Source organism: Oncorhynchus gorbuscha, linkage group LG06 (genome assembly GCF_021184085.1).
Source record: "Oncorhynchus gorbuscha isolate QuinsamMale2020 ecotype Even-year linkage group LG06, OgorEven_v1.0, whole genome shotgun sequence".
Classification (NCBI taxonomy): Eukaryota; Metazoa; Chordata; class Actinopteri; order Salmoniformes; family Salmonidae; genus Oncorhynchus; species Oncorhynchus gorbuscha.
In genome coordinates this window covers 17,095,406-17,118,196 of record NC_060178.1, presented here as the reverse complement: position 1 = coordinate 17,118,196, position 22,791 = coordinate 17,095,406, and the positions used below count along the sequence as shown (strand labels likewise).

General features: G+C 41.3%; 1 protein-coding gene across 5 annotated transcripts in view; it reads left to right on the top strand.

Moving 5' to 3' along the window:
- The window catches only part of si:ch211-106e7.2, a 31,446-nt gene extending 9,080 nt beyond the window's left edge, over nucleotides 1-22,366 (top strand). For 3 of the 5 annotated variants that reach the window (XM_046352522.1, XM_046352521.1, XM_046352523.1), the window contains 3 exons: nucleotides 12,261-17,038; nucleotides 18,523-18,591; nucleotides 21,300-22,366. In XM_046352522.1, coding sequence (XP_046208478.1) covers nucleotides 12,286-17,038; nucleotides 18,523-18,591; nucleotides 21,300-21,430 — 4,953 coding nt within the window. In that variant the 5' untranslated portion in view covers nucleotides 12,261-12,285 and the 3' untranslated portion in view covers nucleotides 21,431-22,366. The remainder of the gene's footprint in view (nucleotides 1-12,260; nucleotides 17,039-18,522; nucleotides 18,592-21,299) is intronic. The other 2 variants (XR_006839218.1, XM_046352524.1) reach the window with 2 other exon arrangements.
- The last annotated feature ends 425 nt before the right edge of the window (nucleotides 22,367-22,791 follow it).

Sequence of the window (22,791 nt, the reverse complement as noted above, 5' to 3'; positions counted from 1 at the left end):
GGACGCATGACTTTGCCTCCTAAGCCTGTTTGGGAGTTGCAGCGATGAGACAAGATCAAAATTGGGGATAAAAAGGAGGGGTAAAATATATATTTTTTTAATACTGAAATAAAATTGTGTTTTCCGCGAATTGCATTTTGGGAAATATTTATTAGCTGCTTCATTACAGGATTTAGCCTTTTGATTGCCTTGCTATTGTTCCATGTTTCCAGTCTTTGTATGCATGCATAGTATCAGAGGAAGAGACAAAGTAAGAGGTCTCTCACCAAAAGTCCAATGTGATTCTATGGGCTGAATTTGGGCATAAACTTGTCGCCTACCTTCCTGCCTTGGGACAACTCCCATCGTTATGGCGGAAACATAAGCATCTCGTCATTATATACACCTCTTTCATAGTATTTTTCTGTTGGTCACGTCATTTTACTGTTAGGAAAAAACGTTACCGGTTAATGAGGGTCAGTTAGTCTGCAGCAAAATTGACAGACATTTGCATCCCCAATGTAAAGACCTTAATCTGCATTCCAGTGGTGTATTTGATCTGTGCATGTGCTAGCACCAGCCGAGCGAGCCTCCCTCTAGCGTGATTGAAGTGTGTTTGGAACAACTGAATGTATGCGTCTTTGAAGTAGTTTTCACATACAAGCTTTATATGTTCGAATTCAAATGTGCTTCCCAAAAATAACATTTAAGCTCTGATAGAACGTTTATTTTGATTGCCAATTTTCTGCATTGTCAACAGAATTATAATGGACATCTTCTTGCAAAGCATGTAAAATTTTAAATCAAACTATTATATTAATCTGACTAGCCACAATAATCACACTATTGTGTGCATGTAACCACACTCTCTGACTGATGGAAAACAATGAATTATGATTGATGCTACTAGCCTATCATAGTGATAACTAGGGATGGGCATTTGACATTTATTTTACTATTTTGAATAATATGAGAATTTTTTTGGCTATATGGATAGTCGAAGTTCCAATAAATGAATAATACTCTTGAACAATCAGAATGACGCAAATGCACATGAGGTAAACAGTGGATGGGCTCCTTCTCTCCTGTGTTTTCCCCCCCGCTAAGAGTAACAGTGAAAGAGAAGTCTGATTCAGTGATATTCCATTTTTGTAGGGTTAAACCATACATCTAAATGAACGAATCCTCGTTCACTTTGCCTATGGGTGGGAAACTGTACCCAAACTGATGCACATGTTCCATTCTATCTTGTAATCTAATTTCCCTCTTAATGGCTCCCCCAACTAACTTTCTAGAGGGGCACGCACCCCTCGTGTTTGCCCAATCTATCAGTCGTTGGTTCGCTTCCTCATTTCTTCCTGCGAATGCTTGTTAACGTAATTTAATTATGCCAATGTGCTTTCATTAATTGAAAACCCTTAATCTATTTTATGAGAATGTGTAAGATTCTTGTTTGCATAAAATAGACACAGACCAGTCTTTTAATAATAGGCAACATAATTTATTCTCGGAGTGCGCTGCCACCTAACCACGAGCAACAGTTTTTATACAGATCATGATCTCATTTCATTGCTTTAACAGAATCCCCTCTCGACTGGGACAAAGTGAAGTGAAAAGTTAATTCTAACTTACTAACACACTCCCAGGTAACTTTTGACCCCTCAACATTATCGATCACCACTGAGCTGACAGGTCTAATTAACAGAGAACTTAGGAATGCACTCACTGTCTTATCTAAAAACCCCAGAGCTAAGTTTCTGTAGGTTCAACGCGAGGTTAACGACCTTGTGTTTACACAGTTCCCAACCCATTAGTTTCTTCCTAGTTGGAATGGTGTTGATTAACTTTAATTACTCCTTGTCTGTGTCACATAATCCCTTCTTATGAACTCATATTGTTAATGAGATATAATAAAACACAGTATAAGTTTACTTAGTTACAATTCTATTTAAAATGGGGATATTGTTTATTCATTTATTCATAATAATTCCAACAATGCTGGAGCTACACCCAACATTCCGGGTGAGGGATAATGCCCTCCTGACCCCACCTCTTTAAGGAATACCTAGGATAGGTTAAGTAATCCCTCTCACCCCACCCCCCCTAAGTTTTAGATGCACTATTGTAAGTGACTGTCCCACTGGATGTCATAAGGTGATTGCACCAATTTGTAAGTCGCTCTGGATAAGAGCGTCTGCTAAATGACTTAAATGTAAATGTATGAAAGTGGAGGATCCCTGACTCTTTTAGATTGCCATGGGCTGAAATGCAATGATATCTCGCCCAGGCTTCTGTGTTATTCGCGGGGGGTTTAACCCATTGGTCATAATAATGTTGTGCTGTTTTTCCTTTTTTCCTATGGAACATATTGTTTGGTTCTTGTCCCCAGTTCCATAGGGGAGCTTCAGCACACATTTCCTGCACCATCTCTAGACTAGGTTGATCATTTTCCTGCAAACTTCGAAGGTCTAGAGTGGTCCATGGCCATTCCCGGGTTTGAACTATTATGGGTAGTAAGACGTACCCACCCTGTGGTAGAATATTTTATTGGTTTTTCTCCAGCTCTTGCGGATTGGGGGATGTCATATCCCCGCACTCCATACTCCATTCTGTGGAATCTATCCATAGGGCCACTAATGAATCCTGGGTAGTTAAGTTCTGTTTTTCGCATACGGTAAAGTAATGCCATTGCTCCCTCCTAATATTCTGTTGTCCCATGAGGAGGCATTACCTGGGTGCAAATACAGTACTACATCTGTTAACCATTTAGTCTGAGAATTTCCTGAGTTCCGTGCCCTATGGTTCATATTTCTTCATATTCTATATTTTGCTTTGGTCCCGCTGCCTTTAACCTGTTACTCCTACCCCCTACTTTTTCGAACATTCTGTTAAAAATCGCGCAACATTTCAGCGCCCTGCTGCTCATGCCAGGAATATAGTATATGCATATGATTAGTATGTGTGGATAGAAAACACTCAGACATTTATAAAACTGGTTAAATCACGGCTGTGACTATAACAGAATGTGCGTTTCATCGAAAAGCGCAGGAAAATCTGATCACTGAAATCCATCCGTCACTTCAACCCATTGATAAAGGCGAACCACAATAAATGGGGCTGAGGTTGCAATACCTACAGCTTCCACACGATGACAACAGTCTTGTCATTTGCCTAGGCTTTGTTTCTTGGTAAAACGAAGAAGAGACGAGCCATTTGTTCAAGCCTCCGACCGGATATTTTGGTTGCGATTTACCCGGACATTATTTCCAGACGGACAGCTAAAGAATATACTTCGCCTCGTGATCAATTTGATCGCTTATTAACGTTTACTAATACCTAAAGTTGCATTACAAAAGTATTTCGAAGTGTTTTGTGAGTTTATCGTCGACTTTTTTAATTTTAAAAAATGACGTTACGTTATAAGACGCTATTTTTTTCAGTTTATCACACAGTCTTCATAGATCGATATCTAGGCTATATATGGACCGATTTTAATCTAAAAAAAGACCCAATAGTGATTATGGGACATCTAGGAGTGCCAACAAAGAAGATGGTCAAAGGTAATGAATGTTTTATATTTTATTTGTGCGGTTTGTGTAGCGACTACTATGCTAATTATTTTGTTTACGTCCCCTGCGGGTCTTTTGGGGTGTTACATGCTATCAGATAATAGCTTCTCATGCTTTCGCCGAAAAGCATTTTAAAAATCTGACTTGTTGCCTGGATTCACAACGAGTGTAGCTTTAATTCAATACCCTGCATGTGTATTTTAATGAACGTTTGAGTTTTAACTAGTACTATTAGCATTTAGCGTAGCGCATTTGCATTTCCAGATGTCTAGATGGGACGCCTGCGTGTCAGGTAGGAGCAAGAGGTTAACACATAACACGTTTAATGTCTCTGTGATTTCCTGCATTTGTTTTTGTGCCTCAGCTGATGTGTCAGTTGAGGTATTCACACTAGGCCTGTTTCCTGTGCTACTGTTTCCTGAAGCACTTGTGGTTACGGTCGTGCTTGCAGTTGGTGTGGTTAAATTAGTCATACTGCTCGTGTTATATTCCGAGGCAGCTGGGCTCTAGGCCGTCATGGTAATAGACAGAGTTTTTGATGTCGGAGGCCAGGTTGTGGTCATTGTGGCCTTAGGGCTGTGGCACTCCACCCCCGTCCATGGCTGACTATGAGTAGCTTGATCGTAGATAAATGTAATCTCAGTAGCAACGTAGCAATCTCCCAGTTGCCCTTTTATTGGCCATTTTCACAGGTTTGGTTAATTAGGGATAGGGAGACGCTAGCGTCTCAAGTGGCCAATAGCCTCGGGAAATGCATAGCGCCAAATTCAAATAAAACGTGATAAAACTCAAACTTTCATTTAATCACACATGCAGGGTACTCAATTAAAGCTACACTTGTTGTGAATCCAGCCAACATGTCAGATTTTAAAAATGCTTTTTGGTGAAAGCATGAGAAGCTATTATCTGATAGCATGCACCCCCCCTGAACCACCTGAACGAGTTGTAAACAAAATAATTAGCGTAGCCGGCGCTACACAAAACGCTGAAATAAAATTAAAACATGCATTACCTTTGACGAGCTTCTTTGTTGGCACTCCAATATGTCCCATAAACATCACAATTGGTCCTTAATTCCGTCCATGTATACCCAAAATGTCCATTTATAAAGCGGGTTTGATCCGAAAAAAAACAGCTTTCCAAAACACAACGTCAATCCAAAACATTTCAAAAGTTGCCTATAAACTTTGCCAAAATATTTCAAACTACTTTTGTAATACAACCGTAGGTATTTCTAAACGTTAACTTGTTGCGACGAGCAATCCCGGATCCGGGAGCGTAATTATAGCCTCAAGCTCATTACCATAACGCAACTTTAACTATTCATGAAAATCGCAAATGAAATGAAATAAATATATTGGCTCTCAAGCTTAGCCTTTTGTTAACAACACTGTCATCTCAGATTTTCAAAATATGCTTTTCAACCATAGCAAAACAAGCATTTGTGTAAGAGTATTGGTAGCTAGCATAGCATTAAGCCTAGCATTCAGCAGGCAACATTTTCACAAAAACAAGAAAAGCATTCAAATAAAATCATTTACCTTTGAAGAACTTCGGATGTTTTCAATGAGGAGACTCTCATTTAGATAGCAAATGTTCAGTTTTTCCAAAAATATTATTTGCGTAGGAGAAATCGCTCCGTTTTGTTCATCACGTTTGGCTAAGAAGAAAAAAAATGAAAATTCAGTCATCAAAACGACAAACTTTTTTTCAAAATTAACTCCATAATATCGACAGAAACATGGCAAACGTTGTTTAGAATCAACCCTCAAGGTGATTTTCACATATCTATTCGATGATATATCATTCGTGGAAGTTTGGTTTCTCCTCTGAATCACATGGAAAAATACATGCAGCTGGAGATTACGCACCAATTTCGACGGAGGACACCAGGCGGACACCTGGTGTATGTAGTCTCTTATGGTCAATCTTCCAATGATATGCCTACAAATACGTCACAATGCTGCAGACACCTTGGGGAAACGACAGAAAGTGTAGGCTCGTTCCTGGCGCATTCACAGCCATATAAAAGACATCGGAACACAGCGCCTCAAAAATCTGGCTCACTTCCTGTTTGAAGTTTCATCTTGATTTCGCCTGTAGCATTAGTTCTGTGGCACTCACAGACAATATCTTTGCAGTTTTGGAAACGTCAGTGTTTTCTTTCCAAAGCTGTCAATTATATGCATAGTCGAGCATCTTTTCGTGACAAAATATCTTGTTTAAAACGGGAACGTTTTTCATCCAAAAATGAAATACTGCCCCCAGAGTTTCAAGAGGTTAATAATCGATCAAATTGTAGACGAGGCAAACTGTATTCGATAGAGAAAGTAAACAAAACATGCTCCTTTTTCCCTCTTGCGTAACTATCAAACGTGTAACGTTGTTCCAGGAAGTGCCTCTTCTTCGTTTCACCAACGATTAACTTCAACCCAATTCCAAAGACTGGTGACATCCTGTGGAAGTCGTCGGAACTGTAAAATGGGCGCTATCTAATTTCCCTTGGCAAAGACAACTGAGGGAACTGTCAGAGGGAAAAACATTTTTTTTTATTCTGAATAGTTTTTCCTTGGGGTTTTTCCTGTCACATAAGTTCTGTTATAGTCACAGACATGATTGAACCAGTTTTAGAAACTTCAGTGTTTTCTATCCACACCTACTAATCATATGCATATAATATATTCCTGGCATTTTATTTTATTTATTTATTTATTTCACTGTTATTTAACCAGGTAGGCAAGTTGAGAACAAGTTCTCATTTACAATTGCGACCTGGCCAAGATGAAGCAAAGCAATTCGACAGATACAACGACAGAGTTACACATGGAGTAAAACAAACATGCAGTCAATAATACAGTATAAACAAGTCTATATACATTGTGAGCAAATGAGGTGAGAAGGGAGGTAAAGGCAAAAAAGGCCATGATGGCAAAGTAAATACAATATAGCAAGTAAAACACTGGAATGGTAGTTTTGCAATGGAAAAATGTGCAAAGTAGAAATAAAAAGAATGGGGTGCAAAGGAGCAAAATAAATACATTAAATACAGTTGGGAAAGAGGTAGTTGTTTGGGCTAAATTATAGGTGGGCTATGTACAGGTGCAGTAATCTGTAAGATGCTCTGACAGTTGGTGCTTAAAGCTAGTGAGGGAGAAGTGTTTCCAGTTTCAGAGATTTTTGTAGTTCGTTCCAGTCATTAGCAGCAGAGAACTGGAAGGAGAGGCGGCCAAAGAAAGAATTGGTTTTGGGGGTGACTAGAGAGATATACCTGCTGGAGCGTGTGCTACAGGTGGGAGATGCTATGGTGACCAGCGAGCTGAGATAAGGGGGGACTTTACCTAGCAGGGTCTTGTAGATGACATGGAGCCAGTGGGTTTGGCGACGAGTATGAAGCGAGGGCCAGCCAACGAGAGCGTACAGGTCGCAATGGTGGGTAGTATATGGGGCTTTGGTGACAAAACGGACTGCACTGTGATAGACTGCATCCAATTTGTTGAGTAGGGTATTGGAGGCTATTTTGTAAATGACATCGCCAAAGTCGAGGATTGGTAGGATGGTCAGTTTTACAAGGGTATGTTTGGCAGCATGAGTGAAGGATGCTTTGTTGCGAAATAGGAAGCCAATTCTAGATTTAACTTTGGTTTGGAGATGTTTGATATGGGTCTGGAAGGAGAGTTTACAGTCTAACCAGACACCTAATTATTTGTAGTTGTCCACATATTCTAAGTCAGAGCCGTCCAGAGTAGTGATGTTGGACAGGTAGGTGCAGGTAGCGATCGGTTGAAGAGCATGCATTTTGTTTTACTTGTATTTAAGAGCAATTGGAGGCCACGGAAGGAGAGTTGTATGGCATTGAAGCTTGCCTGGAGGGTTGTTAACACAGTGTCCAAAGAAGGGCCGGAAGTATACAGAATGGTGTCGTCTGCGTAGAGGTGGATCAGGGACTCACCAGCAGCAAGAGCGACCTCATTGATGTATACAGAGAAGAGAGTCGGTCCAAGAATTGAACCCTGTGGCACCCCCATAGAGACTGCCAGAGGTCCGGACAGCAGACCCTCCGATTTGACACACTGAACTCTATCAGAGAAGTAGTTGGTGAACCAGGCGAGGCAATCATTTGAGAAACCAAGGCTGTCGAGTCTGCCGATGAGGATGAGGTGATTGACAGAGTCGAAAGCCTTGGCCAGATCAATGAATACGGCTGCACAGTAATGTTTCTTATCGATGGCGGTTAAGATATCGTTTAGGACCTTGAGCGTGGCTGAGGTGCACCCATGACCAGCTCTGAAACCAGATAGCATAGCAGAGATGGTATGGTGAGATTCGAAATGGTCGGTAATCTGTTTGTTGACTTGGCTTTCGAAGACCTTAGAAAGGCATGGTAGGATAGATATAGTTCTGTAGCAGTTTTGGTCAAGTGTCCCCCCCTTTGAAGAGGGGGATGACCGCAGCTGCTTTCCAATCTTTGGGAATCTTAGACGACACGAGAGGTTGAACAGGCTAGTAAAAAGGGGTGGCAACAATTTCGGCAGATAATTTTAGAAAGAAAGGGTCCAGATTGTCTAGCCCGGCTGATTTGTAGGGGTCCAGATTTTGCAGCTCTTTCAGAACATCAGCTGAACGGATTTGGGAGAAGGAGAAATGGGGAAGGCTTGGGCGAGTTGCTGTTGGGGTTGCAGTGCTGTTGACCGGGGTAGGAGTAGCCAGGTGGAAAGCATGGCCAGCCGTAGAAAAATGCTTATTGAAATTCTCAATTATGGTGGATTTATCAGTGGTGACAGTGTTTCCTATCTTCAGTGCAGTGGGCAGCTGGGAGGTGTTGTTCTTATTCTCCATGGACTTTAGTGTCCCAGAACTTTTTTGAGTTAGTGTTGCAGGAAGCAAATTTCTGCTTGAAAAAGCTAGCCTTGGCTTTTCTAACTGCCTGTGTATAATGGTTTCTAGCTTCCCTGAACAGCTGCATATCACGGGGGCTGTTCGATGCTAATGCAGAACGCCATAGGATGTTTTTGTGTTGGTTAAGGGCAGTCAGGTCTGGGGAGAACCAAGGGCTATATCTGTTCCTGGTTCTAAATTTCTTGAATGGGGCATGTTTATTTAAGATGGTTAGGAAGGCATTTAAAAAAATATCCAGGCATCCTCTACTGACTGGATGAGATCAATATCCTTCCAGGATACCCCGGCCAGGTCGATTAGAAAGGCCTGCTCGCTGAAGTGTTTCAGGGAGTGTTTTACAGTGATGAGTGGAGGTCATTTGACCCAGGCAATGAGGCAGTGATCGCTGAGATCTTGGTTGAAGACGGCAGAGGTGTATTTAGAGGGGAAGTTAGTTAGAATGATATCTATGAGGGTGCCCGAGTTGAAGGCTTTGGGGAGGTACCTGGTAGGTTCATTGATAATTTGTGTGAGATTGAGGGCATCAAGTTTAGATTGTAGGATGGCTGGGGTGTTAAGCATGTTCCAGTTTAGGTTGCCTAGCAGCACGAGCTCTGAAGATGGATGGGGGGGCAATCAGTTCACATATGGTGTCCAGAGCACTGCTGGGGGCAGAGGGTGGTCTATAGCAGGTGGCAACGGTGAGAGACTTGTTTTTTAGAGAGGTGGATTTTTAAAAGTAGAAGTTCAAATTGTTTGGGTACAGACCTGGATAGTAGGACAGAACTCTGCAGGCTATCTTTGCAGTAGATTGCAACACCGCCCCCTTTGGCAGTTCTATCTTGTCTGAAAATGTTGCAGTTTGGAATTAAAATTTCAGAATTTTTGGTGGTCTTCCTAAGCCAGGATTCAGACACAGCTAGAACATCCGGGTTGGCAGAGTGTGCTAAAGCAGTGAATAGAACAAACTTAGGGAGGAGGCTTCTAATGTTAACATGCATGAAACCAAGGCTATTACGGTTACAGAAGATGTCAAAAGAGAGCGCCTGGGGAATAGGAGTGGAGCTAGGCACTGCAGGGCCTGGATTCACCTCTACATCGCCAGAGGAACATAGGAGGACTAGAATAAGGGTGCGGCTAAAAGCAATAAGAATTGGTCGTCTAGAACGTCTGGAACAGAGAGTAAAAGGAGGTTTCTGGAGGCGATAAAATAGCATCAAGGTATAATGTACAGACAAAGGTTTGGTAGGATGTGAATACAGTGGAGGTAAACCTAGGTATTGAGTGATGAACAGAGAGATATTGTCTCTAGAAACATCATTGAAACCAGGAGATGTCATTGCATGTGTGGGTGGTGGAACTAATAGGTTGGATAAGGTATAGTGAGCAGGACTAGAGGCTCTACAGTGAAATAAGCGAATAAACACTAACCAGAACAGCAATGGACAAGACATGTTGACATTAAGGAGAGGCATGCTTAGTCGGGTGATCAAAAGGGTCCAGTGAGTGGAGAGGTTGGTTGGGGGTCACAGCGATTTAGACAGCTAGCCAGGCCATCTGTAGCAAGCTAGCATAGGATGGAGGTCTGTTATTAGCAACCTCTTGCGTTCCGTCAGTAGATTAGTGGGGTTCCGTGTGGTAGAGGGGATTAATCCAAATCACACAACAACAAAAATAAAAACAATAGATATAGTTATAGAGGCCCAAGAAGAAAACATAATAATAATAAAAATAAATAAATTGTCCGATTGTCTTATTCAGATAGCTGTCTTACCGGCTGCTAACGGTTAGGCGTTCAGGTAACGTCGCGACGGAGGAGCCAGCCGGATAACTCCTTCGGGTAGATAACGTCGGCAGTCCAGTTGTGAAGGCCCGGTGGTGCTCTGCGTAGGCAGTGAAACGGGTCCGGATAGGTGACTGTAAGCCCAGGAGTGATTGATGAAACTCAGGAGTGATTGACGGAGCTGGCTAGCTCCGGAATAATTGATGTTTGCTCCGGAATCGACGAAAGCCGATAGTCACACCCCATCCCATGAACGGGACCGTTGTCATCTTCTGACACTAATTAGCATAACGCAACGGACATAAATCTTCCTAGAAAATATTCCTATGCACGAAAATCACAAGTGAAATATATTGGAACACAGCTTAGCCTTTTGTTAATCACCCTGTCATCTCAGATTTTCAAAATATGCTTTACAGCCAACGCTATACAAGCATTTGTGTAAGTTTATCATAGCCTAGCATAGCATTATGCCTTGCTAGCAGCAGGCAACCTTGTCACAGAAATCAGAAAAGCAATCAAATTAAATCGTTTACCTTTGAACTTCGGATGTTTTCAATCACGAGACTCCCAGGTAGACAGCCAAAGTTCCTTTTTCCCCCAAATATTATTTTTGTAGGCGAAATAGCTCCGTTTGTTCTTCACGTTTGGCTGAGAAATTGCCCGGAAATTGCGGTCACTACAACGCCGAAAAATATTCAAAATTAGCTCCATTGTATCGACAGAAACATGGGAAACGTTGTTTAGAATCCATCCTCAAGGTATTTTTCTAATATCTATTCGATAATATATCCGTCGGGACAATTCTTTTTTTACTAGGACCGATTGGAATAATGGCTACCTCTGTATTTTACGCGAGAATCTCTCTCGGAGCCACCATGTGACCACTTACGCAATGTGGCTGCCTACGGCTATTCTTCAACAGAAATACGTAAAACTACGTCACAATGCTGTAGACACATTGGGGAATACGTAGAAAGCTTAAGCTCGTTGATGGTACATTCACAGCTGAATAGGGAGTCGTTGGATGGAACGCAGCGCTTTCAAAACCTGGGGCACTTCCGGATTGGATTTTTCTCAGGCTTTCGCCTGCAACATCAGTTCTGTTATACTCACAAGACAATATCTTTACAGTTTTGGAAACGTTAGTGTTTTCTATCCAAAGCTGTCAATTATATGCATATTCTAGCATCTTTTCCTGACAAAATATCCTGTTTAAAACGGGAATGTTTTTTTCCCCAAAAAATGAAAATACTGCCCCCTAACACCAAGAGGTTCATCTTAATATACAGAACTAATATTGTCTGACCTGAAACAGACACTTTCTGTACTTACACTTTTTGCTAAAATAACGCACACAAGATCCAACAACCTAACACATACTAATGAGCTAATTTATACTATAAAAAGGTGCGCAAGTCATACAGTTTCCATCATAGGAAACAATACAGCACAGATTGAAAATGTACCATAAATAAAGAAAATTAAGCTCTGTGATAAATCCATCTCCTGTGACAAACTCATGTTTTATGAGAGACATCACATAGTCATGAGAATGTAGTGATGATGTATCATTAATTAAGTCAATGTATAACATTGAGTTCGGGAGAGGGTTCAATTTATAGTAGCCGTTTTATCTTGACGTGACCGCTTGTACTTCTACTGGACTCAAGTCTCCTCCGTTACCTTGAGTACATCTGATGATTTTTGTCTTCAGTTCCCATCAGTGCATTCTCACGGGGAGTAAACCAATGTACCGTTCCAGACCCCCTCAACCTCGGATGTGTGTGTGAGTTGATCTGTTGCTTACCCTAAGTCATGGGTGTAGTGCTGATGCAATGTGCCCACATCTTGGGTGTCTCCAGTCGAGCGACCCACCTCCGTTTAGATTAGTGGCAAAAAAATAGCAGCAAGCCTACCGATCACTTCTGTGCTTTCAAAGAATATGATGGCTTTCTGGCACCAGATTGCCGTACCCTAAATTTTTACTATTGGATTCGAGCTATATTTGTTACTGTGCGTTTTGTTGGGCTAATCCTGGTTTTTCATTTCAGAAATGGTTGTGTTCTGCCATACCACATGGCAGAAGGCGAGACTGAGAAGCCAAGGAGAATGCAGACTACCTGGCCCCAAAGTGGACCGGTCACTGGACAATCCTCAAGTCCTCAAGTCACCAGTGGTCAGCTGAGTGGGAATCTGAGCACCTCTTCTCATCAATATGGGATGGTCAGACCATCGGTGGCGTATACACTAGGTAGGGAAGTCGGACCAGTGGTCCCATATACTCAAGGTGGTGAATGCTTACCACACAGCAGTCAAGTAACCAGTGTAGGTTACTTGAGTGGACAGACCCAGAATCAACAGGCACCCACAAAAGAGCAGACCCTAATGGCCACTAGTCCCCTTTTGACATCACTCTTGACTAACAATGCAGCTGCACAATCAACTCGTGTTACATCACAAAGTGGATACCATCACACCCTGCCTGGAAGGGTTAACGATGCTTTTCAAACCACTTTCCAGCAGGGACATAGGTCTTTGGGTGTTAATGGTAACAATTCACAGAGGTTGGTACAGGATGGTCAGGGTGCAACCATTCACTGCCCCTCTGATATTAATGCATCACTGAATACAAATTGTATTTATCTCCAAAGACCAGCAAGTGGCAGTCAGCAGCTGGTACTTGGCAGACAAGAGGGGACCTCCAGTGGTACCTCTGCTGCTCTTGCAATGGGTAGGAGTCCCAATCATGTCAATCATCAATGGACTGTAGTGAGTGGAAAGGATTCAAGTAGGATGGCGGTTCAAGCTCTTCATCAGGGATATCCACAAACACCAAACTCTTTGCAAATTGCACAGGAGACAAGTAGTGTGCCATCAAGGACATCTCCACAGTCTCCCACAGCATATAAACAACTGTATTTGATTCTAAATCAAAACAATAACAACAGGACTGAGATGAACAGGGTTCAACATGGCACACCTGTCCAAACTGACCCATTAAACCACAGGCAAATGTATCCCTTCCAACCTCTCACGGACAGCAACAACCAGGTCAATCTACCAAATGCTACAGTGGGGCAGTCAATGCCAATGCATAACATTAGCCAGAATCCTCAATACAATGTTATGCATAACCCTTCTCTTAATAATTTTCAAAGATATCGCCCTGCAGGCCTTACCAACCCACCACAACAGAACAGACTTGTGTCAAATTGTGCAAATATGAACAGTCAGGCAGGGGCCATTAAAAATAATGCACACCATGCCCCATATCCTAGGCCCCGTATCGAAGGCGTATCCAACCTACATTACAAGGCAGACGTTCTGGTGTCCAACACTGGACCATCTTCATCTGTGCCAAACAATAGTATACAGTCTTCAGTCGAGCACACCCGTGAGTCCGCTCCTCCACCATACCCAGGCCAGCACTCACATGGACCCATGCTGAACAAGACGGGACATGTGGTTGGGGCAGGAGCACATTCTCTGCAATACATACCAAACCAAGACTCAGCCCATACACTACATTACAAGCCAAAAAACACCTGTGTTCTGATATCCAACACTGGACCATCTTCATCTGTGCTAAACCATGGTATGCAGTTTTCAGGCCAGCAAAACTGTGAGTCTGTGCCACCGTCATACCCCATAAGACAGGGCTATTACGTAACGGTAACAGAGGACAAAAGTGGAAATGGATTTAGAGCAGAAAAGGTTATTTTGATAGGAGATAAACCTAATGAAAGTGCTCTGGTACGGCAAGGATCATCTGCAAGTAATGCCCCCTCTGTTCCTACGGTGCAGAAGGCCATCGCCGTTGTACAACCACTATCGCAGTGTATGCAGACAAACACATCTCTCAACGTGGCTGATAGAATGCCCTTGACTACCCAAGGTATGTCGTTCTCAACTAGTGGTGAAAATGTGAGCATCCCTGGGAAAGAATCTTGTGACCAGAGTCCATCACAAGCCCAAACAACCCTTACTGTATCTGCTTCTTTGACAAATGAATTTGGACAAAAGGTCCCCAAGGTCAGACCAGAAGCTACATTAGAATTGGGTGCTGGAAGAACAGTGACTCAGGATTCAGAAACTTCAGTTGTTGAACTGGCAAAGACATATTCATATTTTGAGTCTGAACCGTCCCTATCGAACTGCTTACATGTAGAGAAAGTGGATTCTCAACCATTATCTCATTTGAAATGTCAAGCCACTCAGAGAAAAGAGTTAGCTGGCACAGAAATGACCACTCGTGTGCATGTTAACCAATTGAGTGAGGAAACAAATGAAAAACTAGTTTCAGATGAGGACATTTTTGAATTGTCCTCAGTTCCTGTAATCAAATGGAGACTTGGTAAATTGAAGGAGTTGGTAGACACTGTGCAACATCCAAAATGCTCTGAGACACTGGTTGAAAGCAAGCTACTAAGCCTCTATTGGGATGGAGATGGGCAGAAGCTTATAGATGCTGTAAGATCTGGTATCTTCCAGAATATAATGCGAGAGGTTAGATCTGTGTGTGGCAAAGATATGTCATCACAGTCTGTCATATTTTCACAAGTCAGGTGCAAAAACTGGGCTCAAGTTGAAGAGAAGTGTGTCATTCTTAAACATGATTCTGTTTACCCCGTGGTCCCGGATCAAGAGTCCTCATGGCTGAACACCAATAAGCAGCTTGATGACATAGACAGGGAGTTTGGATTCCCTTCGTCACTAATATATCACCAACAGACTTTTCGAAGAGGAGATGAACAACCAAAACGGAATTGTACCGAAAATGAAAATTCTGTAGAAAATGAAGACTCTGCCAGTGACATGCAGACTGAGGTGATTCAGAAAGAGAGACCAGCACCCTCTGAATCTGATCCTAAAGAAATTCAAGGGTCAAGTTTGGCACACAGCTCTACACACACCCTCTCACCAGTTAAGAAAGAAAGTGAAAACACCATTTTACGTGACCCATTTTCCTCCCTGGAGATCAACGTGCTGACACCAGAAGAGGCTATGCGGTTTTTCAATGGCCAGCTACTGCAAGACAAAGTGGGAGAAGACCAGTTGAAATTGCCAGAGGATGTGGAGCTGAATGAGTTGAAAGATTACTCAGTGGAGGATAAGTCATCTGAGAGAGTAGATGTAAAGTTGACGACTGTAAAATATGAAGTGGATGTCCAATCGGAAGATTATTGTTGTCTCTCACGTTGGAAGGCAGTGTTCAGTGGGTCCACCAATTCTGTGTCCTGCAAATGCCAGTACAAGACTGAATTGGGTTTGAAAAAGGCCACTGTGAATGCAAAGATGTTTGTCGAGGGAACTTTGGCTGTTGAACCGAGCACAACAAATGCAGAACAAAGGGAAAGCCTGGATTTATGGAAATCAAATGGCACAGCAGAAAGAAAGAGGGAAGGGAATCCTGGTAAAAATGGGAATCCCCAATCAGGGAAATCTACAGGCATTGAATGCCAAACTATTTTCTTGTCTGATAGTGAATCTGAGACTGATCGCCCATACACTAATGGGGCAAAGAGCTTGCCATTGTCAAAACCCCCATCACTGTGCCTGCCCAGCAAGTGCCCAAACATTGTTGAAGTTGAAATTGAAGATGTCTTCTCGAGCTATGAAGACTTTCTCAAAGTATCCACCCCAATGTCTGAGCTAGTGTGGGACAATGTACAGCCAAAGCAGCAACTACCAGGTCCACTCCAGAAACAAATGGAATGTGTACAAGCACCTAGTGTCTCTTTGGAAGAATGGAACCTTGGGGGTAGTGAAGTCATTCCTACAGTTACCATTCCTACTTCTAATCTGCTACGCCAACCAGCAGAGAAAATCAGTTTTCTAACATCACTCTCCTTGGCACAAAGATGTCACAAGCATCTATCGCCTAAATTAAATTGTAGCTGGAAGGTTAAACAAAAAGGGGTTGGACACAAGAGATGTGTTGAAGGTCCTCATTCTGTCCCAAGAAAGCGAAGGAAAATAAGGCAAGGTTTGGGTCCCTTCATTCAACTTGTTCCTGAGGTCAACTTGACTGACACAGATGACGATTTCGAGTCCCCCAGTACAAGTGCTTCTAAGTCTTTGGAAGAAGACCGACCTTCAAACGGTCGCAATCTCCAGAAGCCAGCAGAACCTGGAATTGGGACCAAGATTTCAAGGGTCACAACAGTAAGTCTGGCCTTGTTTGGTTCCTCGCCCCAGAGGACAAATGGGACTGTAGTAACTGGCCAACGCAAGGACCATAATTCTTCTCGACCTAGAACTTTTGCAGACAAAGCTCCAGCACCTCCTTTAACCCTCAGTGTGAATGTCAAGTCCTGGAGGATAGAGCCCTCCGAGACCAGCCCGCCAGTGGAAAGCCCAGTCAGAAAACGGCTCTTCAATGAGTGGGAGAACAGTTTTGTGCCAACAAAGAAGACAAAGTCCAGGGGCAGACCAAGACTACGAAACAGAAGAGGCTTTGCTCCGAAGATTGTTTGTGCTGAAGTTGCCAAAAATACTGTTACCTCGACCAACACAGATGGTAGTGCATTATCCTCTGAAAGACGAGCCACACCAGAAAGAACCGTAAGGGTCAAGCAGACTTTGCGGCACTTTGAAAGAGAGAGAATCTTAAATGGCCTGAAACTCAGACTGAAGAAATCTAGGATCAAGGCAGTGCCATCCAGCAAACCTGTTACCGTGGAAAAAAGTACAATTAAGATCAGGAGCCCTGCTCTTTTGCCTCTTGAGGAGAACAGTGCTCTGAGGTTCAGTGTGCTGCCAGAGTCGTTCAACTTCAAAGATGGACAAGAACCCATGGACACTCTGACACAGACTGGTTCAATGAAGGGTAAGGAGTACCAAAACAAATATCCTTGCTCTGTCTTACTTAGGGCTGGGCGGTATAGCATATTTGCCTGGGTGCCGGTAATTGATGCAAGAACCAGTTTGGGTTTTAACTTTACCTTCTAAAACTATATTTCAGTGTTTGGTTTGTTAAATGTGATATGCAACTCTGGCGTGAGATATGCAACTCTGGCGTGTGAAATGTCTTCCTTTTCTTTCTTTTTTTACTCCGTTTGCTTCTTGCAAGTCGTCCCTCTCCTCGATGCTGCTTTCTAAGTAATTCTGTAATTACACTACTAGTTTGTGTATCTTAGTCTGCAAACATCTAGTTTGCCTTTTCTTGGCACTTTGGGGCTAAAATAAATCATGTTCGCCACTAATGCTAATCGCAAACTAGTTATCCAAATGTAATCAGTCGGCGCAAACGTAGCTAGCCAATAATGCGGCCTGATTGATACCATTGCTGATGCAGGATGTTTCTAAATCAGAGAGGAATAGACAGGCTGATTGTTTAGCAACACAACCGATGCATGCGTAACTGTGGAGTAAAACATTTGTTTAGTTGTTGACATGTAAACTATACTACTTCAATGTTTATTGAAAACAAATACATTTGCTCAATGAGCACTTGTCTCTCAAATACATTGTTACAGTTGTTGGTTAGCTAGCTAGTGATTTTTTTTTTTTGTTGCCATATTAGCATTGACATGAAATCAGTCAAAACAAGTCCTTTACGATTCCCCACATGACAGTTTCTTGTATTGTTGGTAGATATCTGGCTATCCAGAATCACAACAATTCAGACTTCTGTCCCATTTGAAGCGTGCGGATCTTTTTCGTGACGTCAGCTAACCCATCTTTAGGCGAAGCATGATTTCGAGCTAGCTACATGATGTATGAGAATACACACATAACGTTGTATAGGGTCCCCTAGGAAACACTGAACAACACGTTCCTATCCGGTCAAAATAATTCCTCCCTGGCTTATTAATTTGTTGTCATGTCAAATAACAATGTATTCAAAGTGATGCCCTCTATATTCCAACTATTGAATTACAATAATCATTATACTTCCACGATTTCAACACTTCACCAATAAACTACTGTAGGCCTAGATTTTTTTTCTCCCTTATCTATCATGCAGCCCTACGGGACAGTGTGAAAATGATACAAAAAGTGCAGGAAATGCAGAACATTATTTTTTGGTTGAAGTTGTTTTATACTGTTCAATCAGAATCTAGAATGCCACATTGAAATCACATAATGTATGTGTTGCCACCCTAGGCTCCTGAATATTTAGAACTTGTATTATTCAAAGACATAAAATGCTGTCATATCGTCAAAAATGTGAACAATATTGTTATATGAGATGTTGGCCATATCGCCCAGCCCTAGTCTTACTCCAATTATGGTTACTCCAATTACGATGACCTGTAATTAGACATTTATACCTACCCTTTTCACATTGAAACACTTTTTCCCCATAAGAAATGGCTGGTGCTGGTGCTGTTGCTGCGACGACTGAGAGTACTAAAACAATAGTCCGGAAATCCCAAGGTAATAGCATGCTCTATCCAACCACATGTTGAAAATGTATGTATTATGGCTTCCTACATTGCATGTCTTTTGTAAGGAAAGTGTTTTTTGTACACTACCGTTCAAAAGTTTGGGATCACTTAGAAATGTCCTTGTTTTTCAAAGAAAAGCACAAAAAAATGTGTATTTTAAAATATCATAAAATTGATCAGAAATACAGTATAGACATTGTTATTGTTGTAAATTACTATTGTAGCTGGAAACGGCTGATTTTTAATGGAATATCTACATAGGCGTACAGAGGCCCATTATCTGCAACCATCACTCCTGTGTTCCAATGGCACGTTTTGTTAGCCTTTTAAACTTGTATTAGCTAATTGATCATTAGAAAACCCATTTGCAATTATGTTGGCACAAATGAAAACTGTTGTGCTGATTTAACCTCTCTGGGTATGTGGGACGGCGTTCCACCTGGCCAAAAGCTAGGGAAAATGCAGAGCGCCAAATTCAGATAAATTGCTATAAAAATTAAACTTTCATTAAATCACACATGCAAGAGAGCAAATTAAAGCTACACTTGTTATGAATCCAGCCAACATGTCAGATTTCAAAAAGGCTTTTCTGCGAAAGCAAATGATGCTATTATCTGTGGATAGCACTTCCGTAAACAAGAGAAACCATATTTCAACCCTGCAGGCGCGACACAAGACTCATAAATAAAAATATAATTCATGCCTTACCTTTGACAAGCTTTTTTTTATTGGCACTCCAATATTTGGGGCGGCAGGGTAGCCTAGTGGTTAGAGCGTTGGACTAGTAACCGGAAGGTTGCAAGTTCAAATCCCGAGCTGACAAGGTAAATATCTGTCGTTCTGCCCCTGAACAGGCAGTTAACCCACTGTTCCTAGGCCGTCATTGAAAATAAGAATTTGTTCTTAACTGCCTTGCCTAGTCAAATAAAGGTAAAATAAATTTTAAATTAAAAATGTCCCATAAACATCACAAATGGTCCTTTTGTTCCATTAACTCCATTGATATATATCCAAAATGTCAATTTATTTGGCGCGTTTGATCCAGAAAAACACCGGTTCCAACTTGCGCAACGTGACTACAAAATAACTCAAAAGTTACCTGTAAACTTTGCCAAAACATTTCAAAATACTTTTGTAATACAACTTTAGGTATTTTTTTACGTAAATGATCAATAAAATTGAAGACAGGATGATCTGTGTTCAATACCGGAGTAAAACAAACTGTAGCTAGCTTTCTGGTCACGCGCCTCCTATCTAACAGTACACTTCAAGTGATCCTCGTTCAAGATGGCCGTACTTCTTCATTACACAAAAGAATAAACTCAACCAATTTCTAAATACTGTTGACATCCAGTGGAAGCGATAGGAACTGCAAGAAGGTCCCTCATAAATTTGGATTCCCAATGAAAATCCATTGAATAGGGAGTGACCCCAAAAAATCAAAAACAAATCTGAATGGTTTTTCCTCTGGGTTTCGCCTGCTAAATAAGTTATGTTATACTCACAGACATGATTCAAACAGTTTTAGAAACTTCAGTGTTTTCTATCCAATACTACTAATATTATATTTCTATCCAATACTACTATATTAGCATCTGGGAATGAGTAGCAGGCAGTTTTCTCTGTGCACTTTATTCATCCAAGCTACTCACTACTGCCCTCCTGTCACCAAGAAGTTAAATAGTACCCGCAAAACACCAGTCTCAACGTCAACAGTGAAGAAGCAATCCCGGGATGCTGGCCTTCTAGGCAGAGTTGCAAATTTAGAAAACATACCTCAGACTGGCCAATAAAAGATTAAGATGGGCAAAAGAACACAGACATTGGACAGAGGAACTCTGCCTCGAAGGCCAGCATCCAGGAGTTGCCTCTTCTCTGTTGACTTTGAGACAGGTGTTTTGTGGGTATTATTTAATGAAGCTGCCAGTTGACGACTTGTGAGGCGTCTTTTTCTCAAGCTAGACACTCTAATGTTCTTGTCCACTTGCTCAGTTGTGCACCTGGCCACCTACTCCTCTTTCTATTCTGGTTAGAGCCCGTTTGGGCTTCTCGGTGAAGGGAGTAGTACACAGCCTTGTTCCAGATCTTCAGTTTCTTGTCAATTTCTCACATGGAATAGCCTTGATTTCTCAGAACAAGAATAGATTGACGAGTTTCCTAAGAAAATGCTTTGTTTCTGGCCATTTTGAGCCTGTAATCGAACCCACAAATGCTGATGCTCCAGATACTCTACTAGTCTAAAGATGGCCAGTTTAATTGCATCTTTAATCAGCACAACATTTTTCAGCTGTACTAACATAATTGCAAAAGGGTTTTCTAATGATCAATTAGCCTTTTTTAAATGATAAACTTGGATTAGCTAACACAATGTGCCATTGGAACACAGGCGTGCGTGATGGTTGCACATAATGGGCCTCTGTACACCTATGTAAATAATCAATTGAAAATCAGTTTCCAGCTACAATAGTTATTTACAACATTAACAATGTCTACACTGTATTTCGGATCAATTTGATGTTATTTTAATGCTCAATGTGCTTTTCTTTCAAAAACAAGGACATTTATAAGTGATCCCCAACTTTTGAACGGTAGTGTATCTATGCAGTTCCCGATCTCTATTTATTCCTTTCTGTCAAATGTGAGGTGTTTTTTTTTGTGGTTTTATTTATTGTAACAAATGAACTATTACACTCCCAGTAGGTTTATGGTCTGCTGGCCATCAGAAGAGATATTGTCCTCTCACCTCTTCGCCCACTAAAATCCCCAAGTCTTCCTCCACTGCCTTCCAGGACTTTCAGAGGAAATTCAAGCGGCTATCCCAAGACTAGTTTGTATTGCCTCCCGTTAAGGAATGGAGGAGTGAAGTGAGGACTGTTGACAATCTGATTCTTGTAACTTGTTTCCCATGGAAATATAGTCTGTGTACAATTTAATTTTGTTTTGTTTATGATAACCTTTTTCATAACAAAATTGTTATTTTCTAATGCAGAATTGGACCTTATTGTGGTAAGGTTGGGCAGTTCATAATATGGGTATTTTTTTATCGTAGTTATTGTTTATATTCTTAAATGACTGAGCCAATATATCTGACAGTATCCTCCTCTACCTCAGGCCTGACAGTCAACATTACTAGACTTTGTCATTAAAAAACATTAAATGAAGTTTTGTGGCCAATTGGATGGCTATTTTCTTGTCACTGTCATTTCAGACTTTAAAAAAAAGTTTGGGGTTAACAATATTTTATGCAAACCTCATGTTTATTGTTTGAATGGATCACAGAATTTGGACTATGCAAAATGTACTGCAGTTTATTTGAATTTGTAGGCTACATAATTTCACTTCTTGACTCTTACCTTCTACATTCTCATATCTTATCAATAGTTTCATTCTCAATAGTTATTTTGCTGGAATTCAAACCCATTCCTTTTGTTGACACAGGATGAACAGGACTGTATGGTTCAAGATACTGACAGCTTAAACAATGTTGCATTGCAGTAGTTAGACCTTTTTGTATTCTTGTTCTGTATTTTAGTATTAAACTTTTATACTTCTTCGTAGTTATAGATTCACATTTGTGACAGACAACTGAGCGTGTGGCAGACAAAAACAATCAACCCTGTGAGGGAACGTGAGTCATTAGTAACCTGGTGCATTGATGTATATAATTTTTTTGTAAACTTGTTTTTTGTTGTACCTAGTGTTATTTCTTTGTTGATTTATTTTGTTATTTGTTTCTAAATAAATATTTTACATACTTACATTGATATTTATCTCTAGAGCATCCTTCACTTGGATATTCTTGTTGACTTTAGAGTGTACTTGCAGGCTGGGTACATTCTGTTGCCAGAGCCAGATGTGTCTATTGGTTAGGTGTGAATGCTAATCCAGAGCAATTAGCACTAGTCTGTGACACTTGGGTGTCAATTGGTTAGGCTCCCAGAGTTGTTCTGGATTCCAAACCAAAGTTGTTCTCACATAAAACCCTTAGAATTTTTTTGATGGCCTCTTTCAAACCACTTTTGTTTACCTCCACCTTTGTTCAGACACTCAGAATGTGGAGGTCGTTGTAGAATATCCAGAACGCTCTAGCTCTGTGTTCTAGCTCCAACAATGCAGCAACATCTAGCAATAAAATAACACACAAATCTCTTGTTTTTTAACTTTTTGATTAAGATTTATCAGAAGAGCA